The 16,532-nt window shown below is 43.5% G+C and overlaps 1 protein-coding gene across 3 annotated transcripts in view; it reads left to right on the forward strand.

Moving 5' to 3' along the window:
* NTRK3 (neurotrophic receptor tyrosine kinase 3) overlaps positions 1 to 16,532 on the forward strand; it is a 407,630-nt gene that overhangs the window by 191,352 nt on the left and 199,746 nt on the right. For all 3 annotated transcript variants that reach the window (XM_079954237.1, XM_079954238.1, XM_079954239.1), the window contains exons 9-11: positions 2,129 to 2,152; positions 3,083 to 3,150; positions 6,287 to 6,389. In XM_079954237.1, coding sequence (XP_079810363.1) covers positions 2,129 to 2,152; positions 3,083 to 3,150; positions 6,287 to 6,389 — 195 coding nt within the window. The remainder of the gene's footprint in view (positions 1 to 2,128; positions 2,153 to 3,082; positions 3,151 to 6,286; positions 6,390 to 16,532) is intronic.

Consider the following 16,532-nt stretch of genomic DNA (forward strand, 5'->3'; position numbering starts at 1 on the left):
TACATTTCTGTTTCTTTAGTATGAACATGTTATACACATAGCAATAAGATGAAGGGCCTTAGCTCACTGGAAGGGTATCTGCTTTGCATACAGAAGATCCCTGATTTGATCCCTAGCATCACCAGAGACTCTTCCCTTGGTTCCCTCACCCTTTCATTTTCTTTTCAGCAGTGGTCCCCTTGCTATGGAATGCTCTGCCAGCGTCTTGATATCTTTCTGCCACTGACCCCCCCCCCCCAAGTTTTTAAACTCTTGATAGCCTCTTTTATTCAGGCTCATAGATTCTTCTCTTTTGAGCTCAGTTTTTGGTTTAATGGGTTATTTGTTTTGTGGTGTCCAAACTATTTTATCGTAAGCCCCTCTGATGATGTGCCTGAAGGGCAAGTTATAACTCTGTATTCATCCCATTCCATTCGCAGCACAGGACCAGCGCTCTTTTCCACACACACACCCCACTCCAGGCATGGGGAGTTGCTGACCTGGGTTTTAAAATCAAGTTGAGATTCTGCTCCCCCAAAAACACAAAATACACCCCAAACCAATAAACAAGCAAACATGAAAACCATTCCCCGCAGACAAACTTTTGTTGTGACCTACATTGAGGTCAGGAAGTGCTGATGTGGCGGATGGTGTCTCAGCATAACCAAATCCCTCTTTGTCAACAGAGCTTTCAGTTCACTGCGAGCTCCACTTGCAACCCTCCCTGGGGGTTGTACTGTCCTATTCTTTGCATTGCGTTCCAGATGCCACTTTTAACAGATAGCACTGCTAAATTATTCTGGGCATCCTCTGTCTTCAAAGCCTTGTCAAGTCCTCTTCGTATCAGGGTGTTTGTGTGTGTGTGTGTGTGTAGTTTGCCTCACGAGTGGATAAATGAAAAGGCGATGTTCTTTCCTGTACCTGTGTAACTTGAATGTCACCCGGAGGTGTTAAAAAGAGTATATATACCAAGGACTCTGACCAGCTGTTAGAGGAAATATTTATTTGAGGATGTTGATTCTCACGAGTCAAGGGCTTATGAAAGGCTGGTGTGTCTGGCTGGATCGTGTTAGCACCAAGCTACCATCACCATTATTTGCACCCAACCCATCTGACTGGATTGCCCCAGCCACTCTGGGTGGCTTCCAACATCTATAAAAACATAATAAAACATTAAACATTTTTTTAAAAAAACCTTCCCCGTACATGGCTGTCTTCAGATGTCTTCTATCAATAGGCCTCGCAATGTAAAAAGTCTGTTCTAGGAGGTGGTCATATTCTCCTGTAAGGATCTGCTGGAAGTCCTTGATGGTTTCCTTTAGGGGTACCACCTTGGCTGCATGGCCAGTGAAGACTTCAGCCACTTGGAAGGGTTGGGACAGAGTTGTCGAGCTCACCTGGAAGACAGGGAAGTTCCATAGCTCAGTGGAGCACAAAAGGTCTCAGGCTCAGTTCCTGCTGCTTTGAGCTCCTTAGATGAAAGGTGGGATATGAATGTAGATTGTGATCTGCGCCAACAGAAAACTGGTGTGCAGATTTATGGGAGTAATAGTACTGCTCCATTCTGCCTTGGTCAGACCACACCTGGACTATTGTGTCCAGTTTGGGGCACCACATTTTCAGAAGGATATTGACAAGCTGGAATGCATGCAGGGGAGGGTGACCAAGATGACAAAGGGTTTAGAAACCAAGCCTTATGAGGAACGGTTGAGGAAACTGGGTGTATTTAGCCTGAAGAAGAGTAGACTGAAAGGTGATACGATAGCCATCTTCAGATATTTGAAGGAAAGACAGAGCAAGCTTGTTTTCACCTGCTCCAAACTACAACAGAGGAGATTCCCACTAAACATTAGGAAGAACTTTCTGATGGTAAGAGTTGTTCAGTGATGGAACAGACTACCTTAGAAAGTGGAATAACCTAAAAGGGGACGGGGAGGTAGGTGGAATTAACCCATTGCAGTGTGTGCTTGATAACACAAACATGATCTGTATTCTCACCACTTCCCTTTCTCTGATGTTTTACATGTTGCATGCGTTGTTCGGAAAATTAAAATGATTTTAAAAAATGAATAGTAATATGAATGGTATTGTCCTTTGATAGTGCCATTAACTGTGCCACTTCCTTCTTCTGTCTCTTTTCATTTTGCAGGCATTTCAGATGGCATTGTCACATGTAAGTCTCTTCTCGTTGATTGAACTAACAATTATTATTGTTACTGCTGCTACAGTTTATTCCATTTTTCATTGCTTTCCACAAAGATGTCTCAAAATGAATTCTAAATTTATAATAGACCGAACAACTTGGCAGTCAGTTAAAAACCAAATACATAGAAAAAGTGTAATACAACAGAATTCCTAGAAGTGTTCATCCCACCATTAACATAGAAAGGATTCATCCTACATAACCACAGTAACACAAAAGCAACATGCAAAGTAGGCCAGACACTATACCAAACTCACAACCAAAAGCCTTAGGGATGTCTTAGCCCGGCTCCTAAAAACCAGCAATGATGGCATCAGGTTTGTTAACCTGGAGAGTGCAAACTGAATGCTTTCCCTCACATACGTTGTGCTGGTGGGCACAATTCAGAGTACTAGTTGTGACCAAGCCTCATAGGTCCAGGGTATCTGAAGGATCATATCTCCCAATATGATCTTTTCAGATCTTCTGGGGAGGCTTTTCTCTCGGTCCCACTGGTGGTCCACAGGCACATTTGGTGAGGACGTGAAACAGGGCCTTCTCGGTGGCTGCTCCCAGATTGTGGGAGACTTGGCTGCCCCCTGCTCTCCACTTTCCTTTCACTGGAAGGTGACTACATCCTTCCCCCCATACTGTAGGTCTTAGGCTGTTATGGTAGAGTCTTCTGAGGGTAACTGTTTTGGGTTGATTTTTGTGGGGGGGGGGTTGTATTTCTGCTTTTTGCTTTAAAATGGTTTTAAGTGTTTTGAAATAACAGCTTTTGAAATAACAACTTATGGTTTTCTGTTGTTGTTGTTTTTAATGGGAAATATATATAGCCTTGTTTGTTGTGCTTGCAGTATTTCGTGAAATGCAAAACTAACTAAATAAACAAACCTTTATTCTTTTCTCTTTTGGCTTCAGTTGAGTACAGTCCCAGTCCTACTCCTCTTATCACTGTGACACATAAGCCAGAGGAAGACACGTTTGGGGTAAGTTGTGTGGGTTAGATGGTAGGAAAAGTGGATTTGTGTTTGTTTGTTTGTTTGTTTGTTCATCAAATTTATAGCCCACCCTTCCTCCCCAAGGAGCCCAGGGCAGCAAAACAATTACACAATTTCAAAGCAAAGGCATTCTAAAGCAATCAAAATATTCTAATAACAATTGAAATAAAAAATAAATAAAAAACAGCTACAATTTAAACATCCTAAAAACAGTTTCAGGTTGTTGGTTTTTGTTTTTGTTTAAATCTACCCATCCAACGAAAGGTACTCTTCAGTCACTAAATGCCTGGGTAGACAGGAAGACTTTAAAATTACCTGGGGAACCACCACTGAAAAGGCCCTGTCACAGGTCAGTGCCAACTGGGCAATTCCTGGTGGCCGCACCAACATCAAAGCTGGCTGCTCATAAGGTGTGAAATGGTTGGCACTGAGGAAGGAGCTGTTTTAGGGAGGAAGAAAAAGAAGAAGAAGAAGGGGAGGAGGAGGAAGAAATTGTTGTTGTTACAGAATAAGCCATCCCTATTTTCATAGGAGAAATGTTGGCGGGTATGTAGTCTACTCTGAGTAAAAATTAGTTGCCATTGTGTGTCATGTAGAAAGCTAAAGCTGACCTTTTATTTCTGTCATCCTAAAGGGGTGTGTGTGCTTGTGTGTGCGCAGGGTCCATTTCTACAGCAGAGCTTCCTAACACACACCTCAAGAAACATAGGAAAGTTGCTGGAAACCACAGGAGTGGCAAGTCCTCTTGTGCTCAGGTCCTGCTTGTGGATTTCCCACAGGACTCTGGATGGGCACTTTGAGAACAAGATGCTGGACAAGATGGGTCGTTGGCCTGATCCAATAATAATAATAATAATAATAATAATAATAATAATAATTTTTATTTATATCCCGCCCTCCCCAGCCGAAGCCGGGCTCAGGGCGGCTAACAACAATAAAATAGTACAACATTCTAAAATCATTTCATTATAAAATTAATTCAAAACAAACCACTGGCAACCATTGGGCCAGAGCTCCGCGAAGATTGCCGAAGGAGGGAGTCAGGCTGTGCCCTGGCCAAAGGCCTGGTGGAACAGTTCTGTCTTGCAGGCCCTGCGGAAAGATGTCAAGTCTCACGGGGCCCTAGTCTCTTGTGACAGAGCGTTCCACCAGATTGGAGCCACAGGCGAAAAAGCCCTGGCTCTAGTTGAGGCCAGCCTAACCTCTCTGTGGCCTGGGACCTCCAAGATGTGTAAGGCTCTTCTTATGCCCTTACACATGAACACGACTTCCCATCTTGCTGACTGCAGTCAGAAAGAAATGCAGAAAACAACTAGGCAGATATGATAAAGCAAACACATAGAAACATACACAACAGCAACCACGACATGTATAAATAAAAGCATGACGGTAATCCAAGACTGGGTAAGGCACTAGTCTGCAAGGAACAAAACCTCTCTTTATTTTATGTGATATGTAATTCATTTTTTAAAAGTTGCTGGTTGCCAGTTTTTATATATAAACAAGCAAAGCAAGTTTCACAAAACAGAATGAATATTTTCCCTAATGCAGAAGGAAGAACCCCAGAGAGAATGCTGTCTCTGTACTGAAAAGCCAGGGATATTCTGTCAATATGTGCAGAAGGGAGCGGCTGCCTCCTCTTGCCTCCAACAAAGCGTTCTGTTTTGAGCCAATCCTGCTGCTCTCTTCATCTCCGCCCCCCCTCTCCTTTTCTCTGGCTTCATCTGAGGATCCCTCCTCCAGTGTTTTCATGGAGAAGCAGTTGTTATTTCTGCCCTTGATGAGTATTTCATGCCGCTGTTTTTGAATATTGTTTCTGGGCCATTCCTTGCACTATGTGGCAGAAAACTGGGTCTCCCTCCAAGTGGATGTTTGACCGGAACTTGCATCCAAATCCTTGCTCCTTGTCATAAGAACACAAGGCTCACCTTAGTGCAGGTTCCAGCTCTCATAGCGGCTAACCAGACCCCTATGGGAAACCTGAAAACAGGACCAGAGTGCAACTGTGATCTTCCTCTCCACTTGTGATCCCAAGCAAATGGTGTTCAGAAGCAATGCTGAGCTAGAGGGGTATATGATATTTTTTTTTGGGTAGTATGCTTTTATTTATTTATTTATCTTTATTTTTTACCAACAACCAAAACCCAACAGTGAAACCCCCCCAGGCGGCTGATACATACATAATCAGTATACATAATGAGTATACATAATCAATAATAACATATTCAAATTGACGATATGTACAATTCTATATACATTAACACTCCTTGCACCACAAGGTTTACCTAACTTTTAACATTTTAATTGCCCCTAATTGTTCAAATCCACCCAAATAATTCAATATCTTCTCAAAACAATCCTCTTTCTCACTGGCCTTAAACCCTTTCATTCTGTGTATCTTCACAGTTAGATATTCTAAAATTATAATATTATTCAATTTTTTTCCTCCATTGGTTCACCCTTAGCTCTTCTGCGTTTTTCCAATTACTCGCTATAACCTGTCTGGCTGCAGTTACCATCAATTTTACCCATTTACATTCCTCTTTTGTTTTTAACTCGGTGCTACTCAGGCTAATAAGAACCATTAAGTTAGAAATTTCCATCTTCCTACCCACAATTTCCGATATTTCTATACCAATCTGTTTCCAAAATTCATTAACTAACGAACAATCCCACCACATATGACTGTACGTTCCCATCACTCCAGATGGGTATTGTGATTAACTCCACATAAAACATTTTCTGATGTCCTAAATCTGCCATCTCCATGGGAGTCAGGCTGTTGGTACATCTACAGCAGTACTGTCTTGTACTGACAGGTAATGGCTGTCCAAGATTTCAGGCAGGGATCTCTCCCATCTTTTCCCAAAGAGATGCTGGGAGTTGAACTTAGGACTTCCTGCTTGCAAAGCAAATGTTCTACCCCTGATATATGACTCTGTTTATCTCCTTTCTCTTTCCCCTCTTTGTTCTCTCTTCTTTGTTTTCTGTAAATTCATTCATTGCTTTAAATAATGCACGCACATGGGCACAATGTTAGATTGTAAATTTGAGTGCAAATTGCTTTGAGTGTTTCAGTAATAATATTCAACGTGGTCTCTAATGCCTAGGGTGTCCTTTACAGGTGTCCATAGCTGTTGGGCTTGCGGCCTTTGCCTGTGTCCTCCTGGTGGTCCTCTTTATTATGATCAACAAGTATGGTCGGCGATCAAAGTTTGGAATGAAAGGTACAGGTCAATCTCTTCCTCCATCCACCAATGAGTTATTTCCTGGGAGGGGTGTTGGGTGGGACAAGTTGAGGAGAATTATATTCACGCCAACTTTCTGACACTGGTTCTTGGTTTGCAAGTATGTTCACGCTGGAAATGTGATTGCGTGTTGGAAACAGGTATTTGTAACACTAAGTAGTGCGAAGTTGGGGATCTCTCATTTCATGGTGTTGTGATCCCCAGCAGAACCCCCAGAAAAAGATGAATGGCTTGTGTGCAGCGGTGGTCACTGCTATTAATTAATTGGTTTGTAATGTAGTCTTTGGTGGACTTCAGCTTTTAAGATTGCTTGGTAGCGAACAGTGTTTGTTCCACTGACAAAGTGAAACGTTGAGTAATTCTCTTCTTGAAGCCTAAAATTATAGAGCAGGAAAGAGGGACTGATTGTAAATACAATGAAGAATGTCACGGGTTCAAGGTTGAATCGTGGACTGGACTTCCAGGCTCTCTGTCCCTTCTCTAAGATTAGGGGCTGTACCTAATTTACACAAAGCTGATTTCTTTTCCACTGGATCTTCTGATGCTTATTGAGGCTGCAGGCAGAGTTGGGTGAAGTTGCTGGACCATGGATAATCCTAAGTAGACATAGGAAACCTGTCTTATCCCACTTTAGACCACTGGTCCATCTTGCTCAGTACTATCATTCTACAATGATTATCAGCAGCTGTCCAGAGTTTCAAGCAGGGAACATTTCCCAGCCCTACCTGGAGGTGTTGGGGATTGAACCTGGGACCTTCTGCATGCAGAGCAGATGCTCTACCACTAGGCTACAGCCCTTCCCCATTTGCTGTCATGAGGTCTGGAACGCAACTGATGCTTTTTATCCTAATTAGACCAGGAGGCCCTTTCTAGGCTCCGCCTTCTTCCTGGAAGAGTGAAGAGTCTTAACAGGTTAGTCCTCTTGCCTGGAACTAAACCCATCACTAAGGAGGAGGAAGGATATGGAGGGAGAGGAAGTTGAAAGCCAGTGCCACCCCCTGAACTGCTTGTAAGCAAGAAGGCAGGCAGGTGGGTTGGTGGGTGGGTGATGTCTGAGAGCAGACTGGGTTGAGAGTTTTTGAATGGGAGGTGCAGGACGGGGGAAAACTCATTTATATTCCAAATTCACCCAGTTGGAGCTCTGTATCCACCACTCCACACTCTGTAGCTATCACCACAAGTATCTATCAAGGACCAGGGTAATGGATATTTTACATTCTTCCTTTCAAAGTTTAGCTGTGATTCCTGCATTGTAGGGGGTTTCAGTAGATGACCACTGAGCTCCCATCCAACTCCACTGTGCTTTGCTTCTGTGATGGAAGATTCCTAAGCTGCCTTTTACAACAAAGCTCCCTCAAGGCGGCTTACAGGAAACATTAATGGCAGTAAAATACAATCATAATTTAAAGCATCAGCTGAGATGTTTGAAAAGCCACCACATGCGTGTATTAATTTCAACTGGCTAACGATAGCAAATTTTGAACAGACAGTTTAAAATGAGCAGCAAAATGAAGCTTTAAAAAGTTCATCTTAATACCATGGTGTGATAAATATGCAGGCTGAAAAAATTCTCTCTCCCCCCCTCTTTCCCCCCCCCTCTCTCTCACACACACATACACACACCACTCAATTATTAAACCTAAACTGTGAATGACAACTGAAGCTGTCCACAAATTGTGAGATTGGCCAGTGTCTTGCATGATCCTCATTGAACGTGTGTGCGGTATTCAGCTGGTGTTGGGTCTTTTAACAAGGAATAACCATTCTTCCTTTGATAAGCTCTTGTACCAAGTTGTACTTTCCATTACTTCTCTTGTAAATCATAGCCATAAATGTCTCTCTGCAGAGTTAATTCTTTTTTTCTTTTTTAGAGCCTTTTTATCGGTCAGGTTGTTAAGCAGAATCCGCAGTACATGAATGTGCCTCAACCCTTGGAGAGCTCCTTTCCCCCTTCCCTGATTTATCTAGTCGGGAGCTCTGCGTAAGCACAAGGAATGACTGAAAGTTTCCTATTTATTTTGTGGGGGCATTTATCCATGCCACAGCATCTTTGGGACACTTAGCCATGGAAAGTAATTGGGAGGCATTTAAATTAGATACAGAGCCCACAAATTCCCAAATTGTTGTTGCATGCACAGTTGGTTTAATTGCGCACCATTCCCTGTTCATTAGTACTGAGTTAATGCCCATCTGAATCATTTGTTGGCTTAACAGCGCACATTTCAATTTGCCAAGCTGGGTCAGGCAAATAAAAAGGCTTCCTTCCTCAGCAGGCCAAGTGATGGCCACTGTGGAGCATTATACTTGGGGCAGGGTTTGAAAATGTTTGAAAACTTCAGCTGGTCCAGTATCCCAAACTCACCTAGAGAAGAGAAGACTGACTGAGAGGTGACATGATTGTTGTTGTTTAGTCGTTTAGTTGTGTCCGACTCTTCGTGACCCCATGGACCAGAGCACGCCAGGCACTTCTCTCTTCCACTGCCTCCCGCAGTTTGGTCAAACTCATGCTGGTAGCTTCGAGAACACTGTCCAACCATCTCATCCTCTGTCGTCCCCTTCTCCTTGTGTCCTCCATCTTTCCCAACATCAGGGTCTTTTCCAGGGAAAGTGACATGATAGCCATCTTCAAATATCTGAATGACTGACACATGGAATATCTTGGAATCTTAGAAATGTAGGGTTGGAAGGGACCATGAGGTTCCTCTAGTCCAGGAATGGTCAAACTTGGTCCTCCAGCTGTTTTGGCACTACGATTCCCATCTTCCCTGACTATTGGTCCTGTTAGCTAGGGATGATGGGAGTTGTAGTCCCAAAACAGCTAGAGGGCCAGGTTTAGCCATGCCTGCTCTAGTCCAACCCCCTGCAATGCAGGATTATTTTTCTTTGCCCACCGTGGGGCTTGAATCCATGACCCCAAGATTAAGAGTCTCATGCTCTACCAACTGAACTAAGATGGAGCCACCTTGTTTTCTGCTACTTCAGAGGGTAGGACCCAAACCAGTGGATTCAAATTACAAGAAGGGAGATTCCGACTAGACCTTTCTGACAGTAAGAGCTGTTTGACAGTAGAATGGACTCCCTCAGAAGGTGGTAGACTCTTCTTCATTTGAGGTTTTTTAAATAGCGATCAGGAGGCCACACATCAGGGATTCTTTAGCTGTGATTCCTGCACTGGACTAGTAGGCCATAAAAGGTAAAGGTAAAGGTACCCCTGCCCATACGGGCCAGTCTTGACAGACTCTGGGGTTGTGCGCCCATCTCACTTAAGAGGCCAGGGGCCAGCGCTGTCCGGAGACACTTCCGGGTCACGTGGCCAGCGTGACATTGCTGCTCTGGCCAGAGCCAGAGCCAGAGCCGCACACGGAAACGCCGTTTACCTTCCCGCTGGTAAGCGGTCCCTATTTATCTACTTGCACCCGGAGGTGCTTTCGAACTGCTAGGTTGGCAGGCGCTGGGACCGAGCAGCGGGAGCGCACCCCGCCGCAGGGATTCGAACCGCCGACCTTTCGATCGGCAAGCCCTAGGCGCTGAGGCTTTAACCCACAGCGCCACCTGCGTCCCCAGCCACCTGCGTCCCCATAGTGAACACATATTCCTAATATTTATATTGGGGGGTCTCCAACCTTTCAGGGCCGGGGCCACATTTGGAAATCTAAGAAACTGTGATGTTCCGCTTGCAAAACATATGCTCTACTATTGTCTTTCCCTTAAAAAAAAAAAGAAAAAAGCAGTTACAACTCCTGTTGCTTATCTCAGTAATCCCTGGATATTACAATAATTTATTCCTGCCACCTGAAGAATGAATGGAATGTCTGCTCAAATATACCACGTCTGAACTGAGTGGCTACTTGTGGGGCAGTGTGAGATTTCAACTCATCTTTAGTTTTAACCTACAAAGCCTAATTCTTGGATTGAGGTGTCTATGGAGCAGCCTTCCCCTATATGTCCCAGCCCATTGTCTGAGGCCCTTCAGACATTTGGTTGGAAGTTAGCAGAGACAAAGCCTTCTCTGTATTGGCCCCTGGTTTGTGAAATCATTCCCCAAATGTGTTCTCCTGCCGCTATGACCTCTCTGTCCATTAAAACTCACCTGTTCTCCTGGGACTGATAATAAATGGCATTAATCTTCTGCTTAACTCTTGTGATCCGTGTGCTTAGGTTTTAGGTTGTATGGTTTTATGGCGGTTATTTAAAGTCTTTTTGTATTATTTTGAAATTTAGTTGTTAGCAATGTAGCTGCCCAATGTACTGGAAAAGTAGGACATAAAGGGTTCAGATATATCTGGAAGTTCATGAATAGGTTAGGCCTGTGACTAATGCTAGTTCTACTCATATAAGACCCATTGGAAACAATGGAAAGTACTTGCAACAATTAATTTCAGCGGGTCCACTTGAGTATAAATGGACATTGATACAACTTTAAATAATGACTTTTTAATTCATTTTTAAAGGTCATCAATCAGTTTGATCTGAATGAAAACCCTCTCATTCCGAGGCCTTAGAAACCTTAAGCTTATGAGATGAAAGGAGATGTGGGGAGGGGGAAACCATGGAAAAAGAGGAAGACTAATCAATGATTGCTTGCAACACATTCTGTGATGTTTTAGGAATTACATTATCATTGGCTCATTTGGTATTCGTTTCTAATAGCGCCGATCAGAGCAGCTATATGAATGTGGATGTCAAAAGTACTTGCAGAGCCGTTCTGGTGTAATTTAGAATCAGTTAATAGGCACTTAAAGCAAAGTGGCTGCCTATCTGATTATGACTAGGGGTCCTTAATGCTTTCCCCCATAAACATATGGTAACTGTCCTTTGAGCTGATAGTCCAACAATGCCAGCATTCTTTTAAAAAAAAGAAAAGAAAAAAAGCGGACCAACTCTTGCAATGTCATCTTGGAGACATGCAGAAGAGGTCTGGCAGAGCCAAGCTGGAGCTGTGGATATCTGTTACCACATCTGGGTTCGCAGTGGGTGTTCACCACCCCTAAGTGGCTTGTGTTGGACTCTAAAATTGCAAGATCCTGAGACAGAATAAGCAGAAAGTCTGTCACTGTTAACCAGGCAATGATAAAAGACCTATACAGTGGTACCTCGGGTTACAGACGCTTCAGGTTACAGACGCTTCAGGTTACAGACTCCGCTAACCCAGAAATAGTACCTCGGGTTAAGAACTTTGCTTCAGGATGAGAACAGAAATTGTGCTCCAGCAGTGCGGTGAAAGCAGGAGGCCCCATTAGCTAAAGTGGTGCTTCAGGTTAAGAACAGTTTCAGGTTAAGAATGGACCTCCAGAACAAATTAAGCACTTAACCCAAGGTACCACTGTACTAGGTCCAGCCACTCCAGAGACATCAGCTCATTTAATAATAATAATAATAATAATAATAATAATAATAATAATATTTACTATTTATACTCCACCCATCTGGCTTAGTTTCCCAGCCACTCTGGGCGGCTCCCAATCAAATGTTAAAAACAGTACAGCATTAAATATTAAAAACTTCCCTAAACAGGGCTGCCTTCAGATGTCTTTTAAAGATAGGGCAGCTGCTTATTTCCTTCACATCTGAAGGGAGGGTGTTCCACAGGGTGGGCGCCACTACCGAGAATGCCATTGACCAATTGCAGGGGGCCATGCTGCAGACACACCTATTTCTTCCTGTTCTCTGAGGTATGGCAAATCCCAGATAGCTCACTAGACTGGGGTTGGGGGGGGGGTTTCCTTACATATAGAGTGTCTGATGAACAGGGATGGACAAATTTATCAATTTCTCCAAATTTCAGTTAAGATCTCCACAATTTTAAACCAGTTTGCAAAAATTTTCAGAAAGCATCAGCGTGAAAATTCATCAGCGACTTTGTGCAAGTTTCATCTAATACTGTATAACATTTTTGTGTGTGATGTTGTCTAACCTACACGTTTTTTGCAAAGTGACTTTTCTTAACAGGATGCATTTCTGCATGTTGCTGTCATTAAAATGTGTGTCCTAATGCACACATTTCCCCAACATATGCATCTTTTTTCAAAACATTTGGTTGGAGAATGGCACCACAAAATTCAAAGCAGATAGGCCGGTCACCTAGCTGTCAGAGAACCCATTCCTGATTAATATTCCTCCAGAGTGTATGTGAATGTGTGTGAGAGAGGAGAGAGTGTGAGAGAGACAGCGACAGCTCTCCAAACTTGATATCTGAATTGCATTCAATATACATATGTTTTGCTCATATAACACATTGTTCCATCCTTGATCCTCAATTCAAAATGTGAGCTCTCGCTTGCATCGCTGTTGCCGGCTCTTACCTGGATTTGCTTTTGTGCTGTGTCGAGTGCGAAAGTTTTTTCTTCTTCCCGAAAGTCATCTGAGCTTTAGGGCATTCTGAACTTGTCAGGGTTTTCACCTTTCTGTGTTTGTATTGCCGTTGTTTTATTGGGTTTTAAAAGCCTCTGGATCCATTCTCTTTGCTCAACATTCCTTATTTTCACCTGCCTTTGAACCTGAGAAGTGGTTTCAGAGGGACTCACAGCCATAAGTGCTTTATCTCTTGCCAAATTGAAGAGATATCTATTTTGATTTCAGCATCGTAAAAGCTGCCTGGTTCCTTTTCTTCAGGTAGCCTGCCATCCATTAAAGAAAACCGAATCTTGGGTCATAAAAAGCAATAACCAAGCAGAATGTCCGTGCAACCTCTCATAATTGTAACCCTATCGCAAAAAGATTGCATAGCAAGACCCAAAGGCTTTCCCAGCAGGTCACCCCCTAGTCTTTTCACAAAACATGGGCACAGTTTCACTGCTAGATCCAGCCAGGCTAAAGGCCCAACGGTCCCCTGTTAATTTCCACATTATATTTGAGAAAACTAATGGAATATCCCACATGTTAAGCGCTCGTTTTTGTGTCAGTTGATTCCAGAGAAGAAGAAAAACAGTTTGCAGCCCCATTGACCTAGAACATTGTGTCAACATTTACGTAACACAACAGTACATTGGTCAACATTTACGTAACACAACAAGTGCTGCAGTGTGAAAAGAACATTAGAAAATGTCATAGAGGTGCTACCATTATGATCAGGAAAGCTAGCACAATCTTCCCCATGTCTGAAAGCACACTGAGTCCTGACCCTGTACTTACAATGTCTATTGGAAGATCGCAAGCAGGACTTGAGCTTAGCAGCACTCTCCCCACCTGTGATTCCTAGCAGCTAGTATACAGAGTTACGCTGCCTCAAGACAGGGAAGGCAGAACATAGCCATTGTGGTTATCAGCAACTGATAGCTTTATCCTCCATGAATTTGTCTAATCCACTTTCAGAGCCATCCAAGTAGGTAGCCATCACTGGATCTCATGGGAATGAATTTGACAGTTTTGCAGTTTTAACTGTGCACTGTTTTAAGAAAAAAATTCTTTTGTCCCGAATTTCCCAGTGTTCAACTTAATTGGATGCCTCTGAGTTACAGTAGGGTAGAAATTCTTCCTATCTCAACCCTGTGCATAATTTTATACAACTGTGACATGTTTCCCTTACTCACCTTTTCCCTAAACCAGTGTTTCCCAAACTTGGGTCTCCAGCTGTTTTTGGACTACAACTCCCATCATCCCTAGCTAGCAAGACCAGTGGTCAGGGTGGATGGGAATTGTAGTTCAAAAACAGCTGGAGGCCCAAGGTTGGGAAACACTGCTCTAAACTATCCTCTCCCCAAATTTTTTAACCTTTCCTCATAATACTCCAACCCTGGTGTCATATGAGCTACAGACTTTAGGATGGATGTGATAACCATTTGTGAACTGCAGGTACTCTCTCTCACTGCAACTGGGACTTGCTGGTGGCTGTGTGTCCTGTTCCTACCTTACCTGGCCGATGCTGTGTCATCCTGGTGAGTTGGAGGAGCTGTCCAACAGGTTAAGAAACAGGTCTGTGGCAAGGCTTGCTAGAGTGCAAGGAACTGGAGAGAAGAAATTGTTGCATTAGCAACAGCCATTCAACAACTCTGGAGTTTTGTGCTGTCCACCTTTCCCCCAAGACCCCTGATCTGGAGTATGCACAAATTCTTGCTTCCTTCCCCCAAGGCTTCACACCTCCAGATATTTACAGTGCCCTCTGGACTGGGCATCAGCTCAGACTTTTAACTGTCATTGCTCTTGGGGACTTGGAGGAAATGATGAACAAAAGGTGGACATCACGTTCCCTTACTCCTAAAAGTTGGGATGTCTTCTTGGGTGGCAAAAACTCTGAGCACACTAATGAACACCCAAACTCTTCTTGACCCCTGTCTTCTGCCTCTTCTGAGGACCAGCCCACAGCCAATTCTGATTTAAGGCAGAGGCTGGCCCAGACACATGCGATTGGATCCAACTTGAAAAATGCCTGTAGTTTTCTCATCAAATGAGTTTAGCTGCATATCTTCCAGGAAGTTTGTCTTGGAGAGAACTTCTGTGGTCAGACTCTCACAGGAACCTCCATGATTGAGGTTCACAAGTGAGCTGGGAACTCTATTGTTAATGTGCATCAGGCAACGGCTTGACCTTGATTGCCTAATTAGTGTTGGAAAGATCTATAAAAGTGACACCACTGTCCTTTCCCCCAGCAGAAATGTATCCTGGTGTTTCTCCTTCTTTCCAGCCAAAATGTTTTAGTGTCCATGTCTGGCTTATCCCCCTCCTTCCCCCAGCGAGTGCTCTAAGTACACACCAGTGACTCCTAAAAGTTGTTTGTAGCCAGCCTGGGATGCAATGCACTAACATAGGAAATGAGTGGAAATAAACTTGCTGGTTTACAAAAGCCCAGCTGAATCTCCATCCTGAGAGTCTGATCTCTGCCCATTGCAGATTTCCACCTCTTTGCCTGGTATGACATTCACAGGATGTTGGAAGCGGCAAGGCTGTGGTGCCATTGAGTTAATGAGGAGCAGCAGGAGGCTGGTGACCTGGCAAAATGTTTCTAGAGTCATGCAAAGCTTCAAACTTTTGCAGCTGTTGTTGGAGCCTGCAGGAAGGGGAGGGTAAGGCTGAGTCAGGGTGAAGGAGCTGAGAAGGCCTGCGTTGCTCACGGCAAATTTGGAAGCCTCGAAGTCACATGGGTATTTGGTGTCCTGCTTTTCTCTTTGTGCCAGCATTTCAGCTTTAGCCCTCTCAAAACCCAACACGGCTGCACTTTTCACTCATCAAAGCCTTGATATTCCCTTGGTTAAAAAAAAAAGGGGGGGCCCTCTCTCTGACATTTTCTCCTCTATTCTTCTGCCCTTTGCAGTTCCAACTTAGGAGTTCCACTAGTTTTCATGTATGCTTTTTTATTCTCTCTCTCCCCCTGCTATGTCTCTCCCATTTCTTTTACAGCAAATGTTTAGCAGGGGTAGCCAATGGAGTGGATGTTATGAACTACAACTCCCATCAGCATCTGCAAGCTTGGCCAGGGATGATGGGAACTCTAGTTCAAAACTTCAAGAGGACACCATGTTGGCTGCCTCTATTCTGCAGCAAGAACCACTAACACAGTTACTTCAGCTTTACCATTGTGATTCCTAATCCCCTTATTTTATGGTGAACTTAGGCAGCAGCAGTATTTACTAAGCCAGAGCACTGGCCCATCTTGCCCATTGTCAATGCACTGGCCCATTGTCAATGCTAAGTGGAAATAGTGTGATTTGACCATCCCCAATTATATCACTCCAAAATTTCCATGTCTGTTTTAACCACCATACCATGCCAATCAGCTTACTGTAGGGTCGGGGAACCTGTACCCTTCCTTCCAGAAGTTGTTGGACTACAGATCCCACACTACCCCGTCCATTGCCATTTCTGGCAGGGGCTGATGGGAACTGGGGTCCAGGAATGTTGGGATGGCCTGAAATCACAAAATTTATTTATTTGGTTTTTCAGATTAAAATTTTACAGTCACCTGTCCAACATACAACATAAAAACAAGATTCCAATAAAACTCTTGGACTTCCCTCCTCCCCTATTTCCTCCTGCATCTTTTATAATAATACAAATCTTTTACCTCTCCATTGTATTCAAAATTCATCATTAAACTACAAGTGATATTCCAATCCTACTAACGATTTTAACTATTTACAGTGGTCCTTAAGATAAGTTATAAAATATCCCCATTCCTTATTAAAATTT

The sequence above is a fragment of the Podarcis cretensis genome (assembly GCF_951804945.1).
Source record: "Podarcis cretensis genome assembly, chromosome: 14".
Taxonomy (NCBI): Eukaryota; Metazoa; Chordata; class Lepidosauria; order Squamata; family Lacertidae; genus Podarcis; species Podarcis cretensis.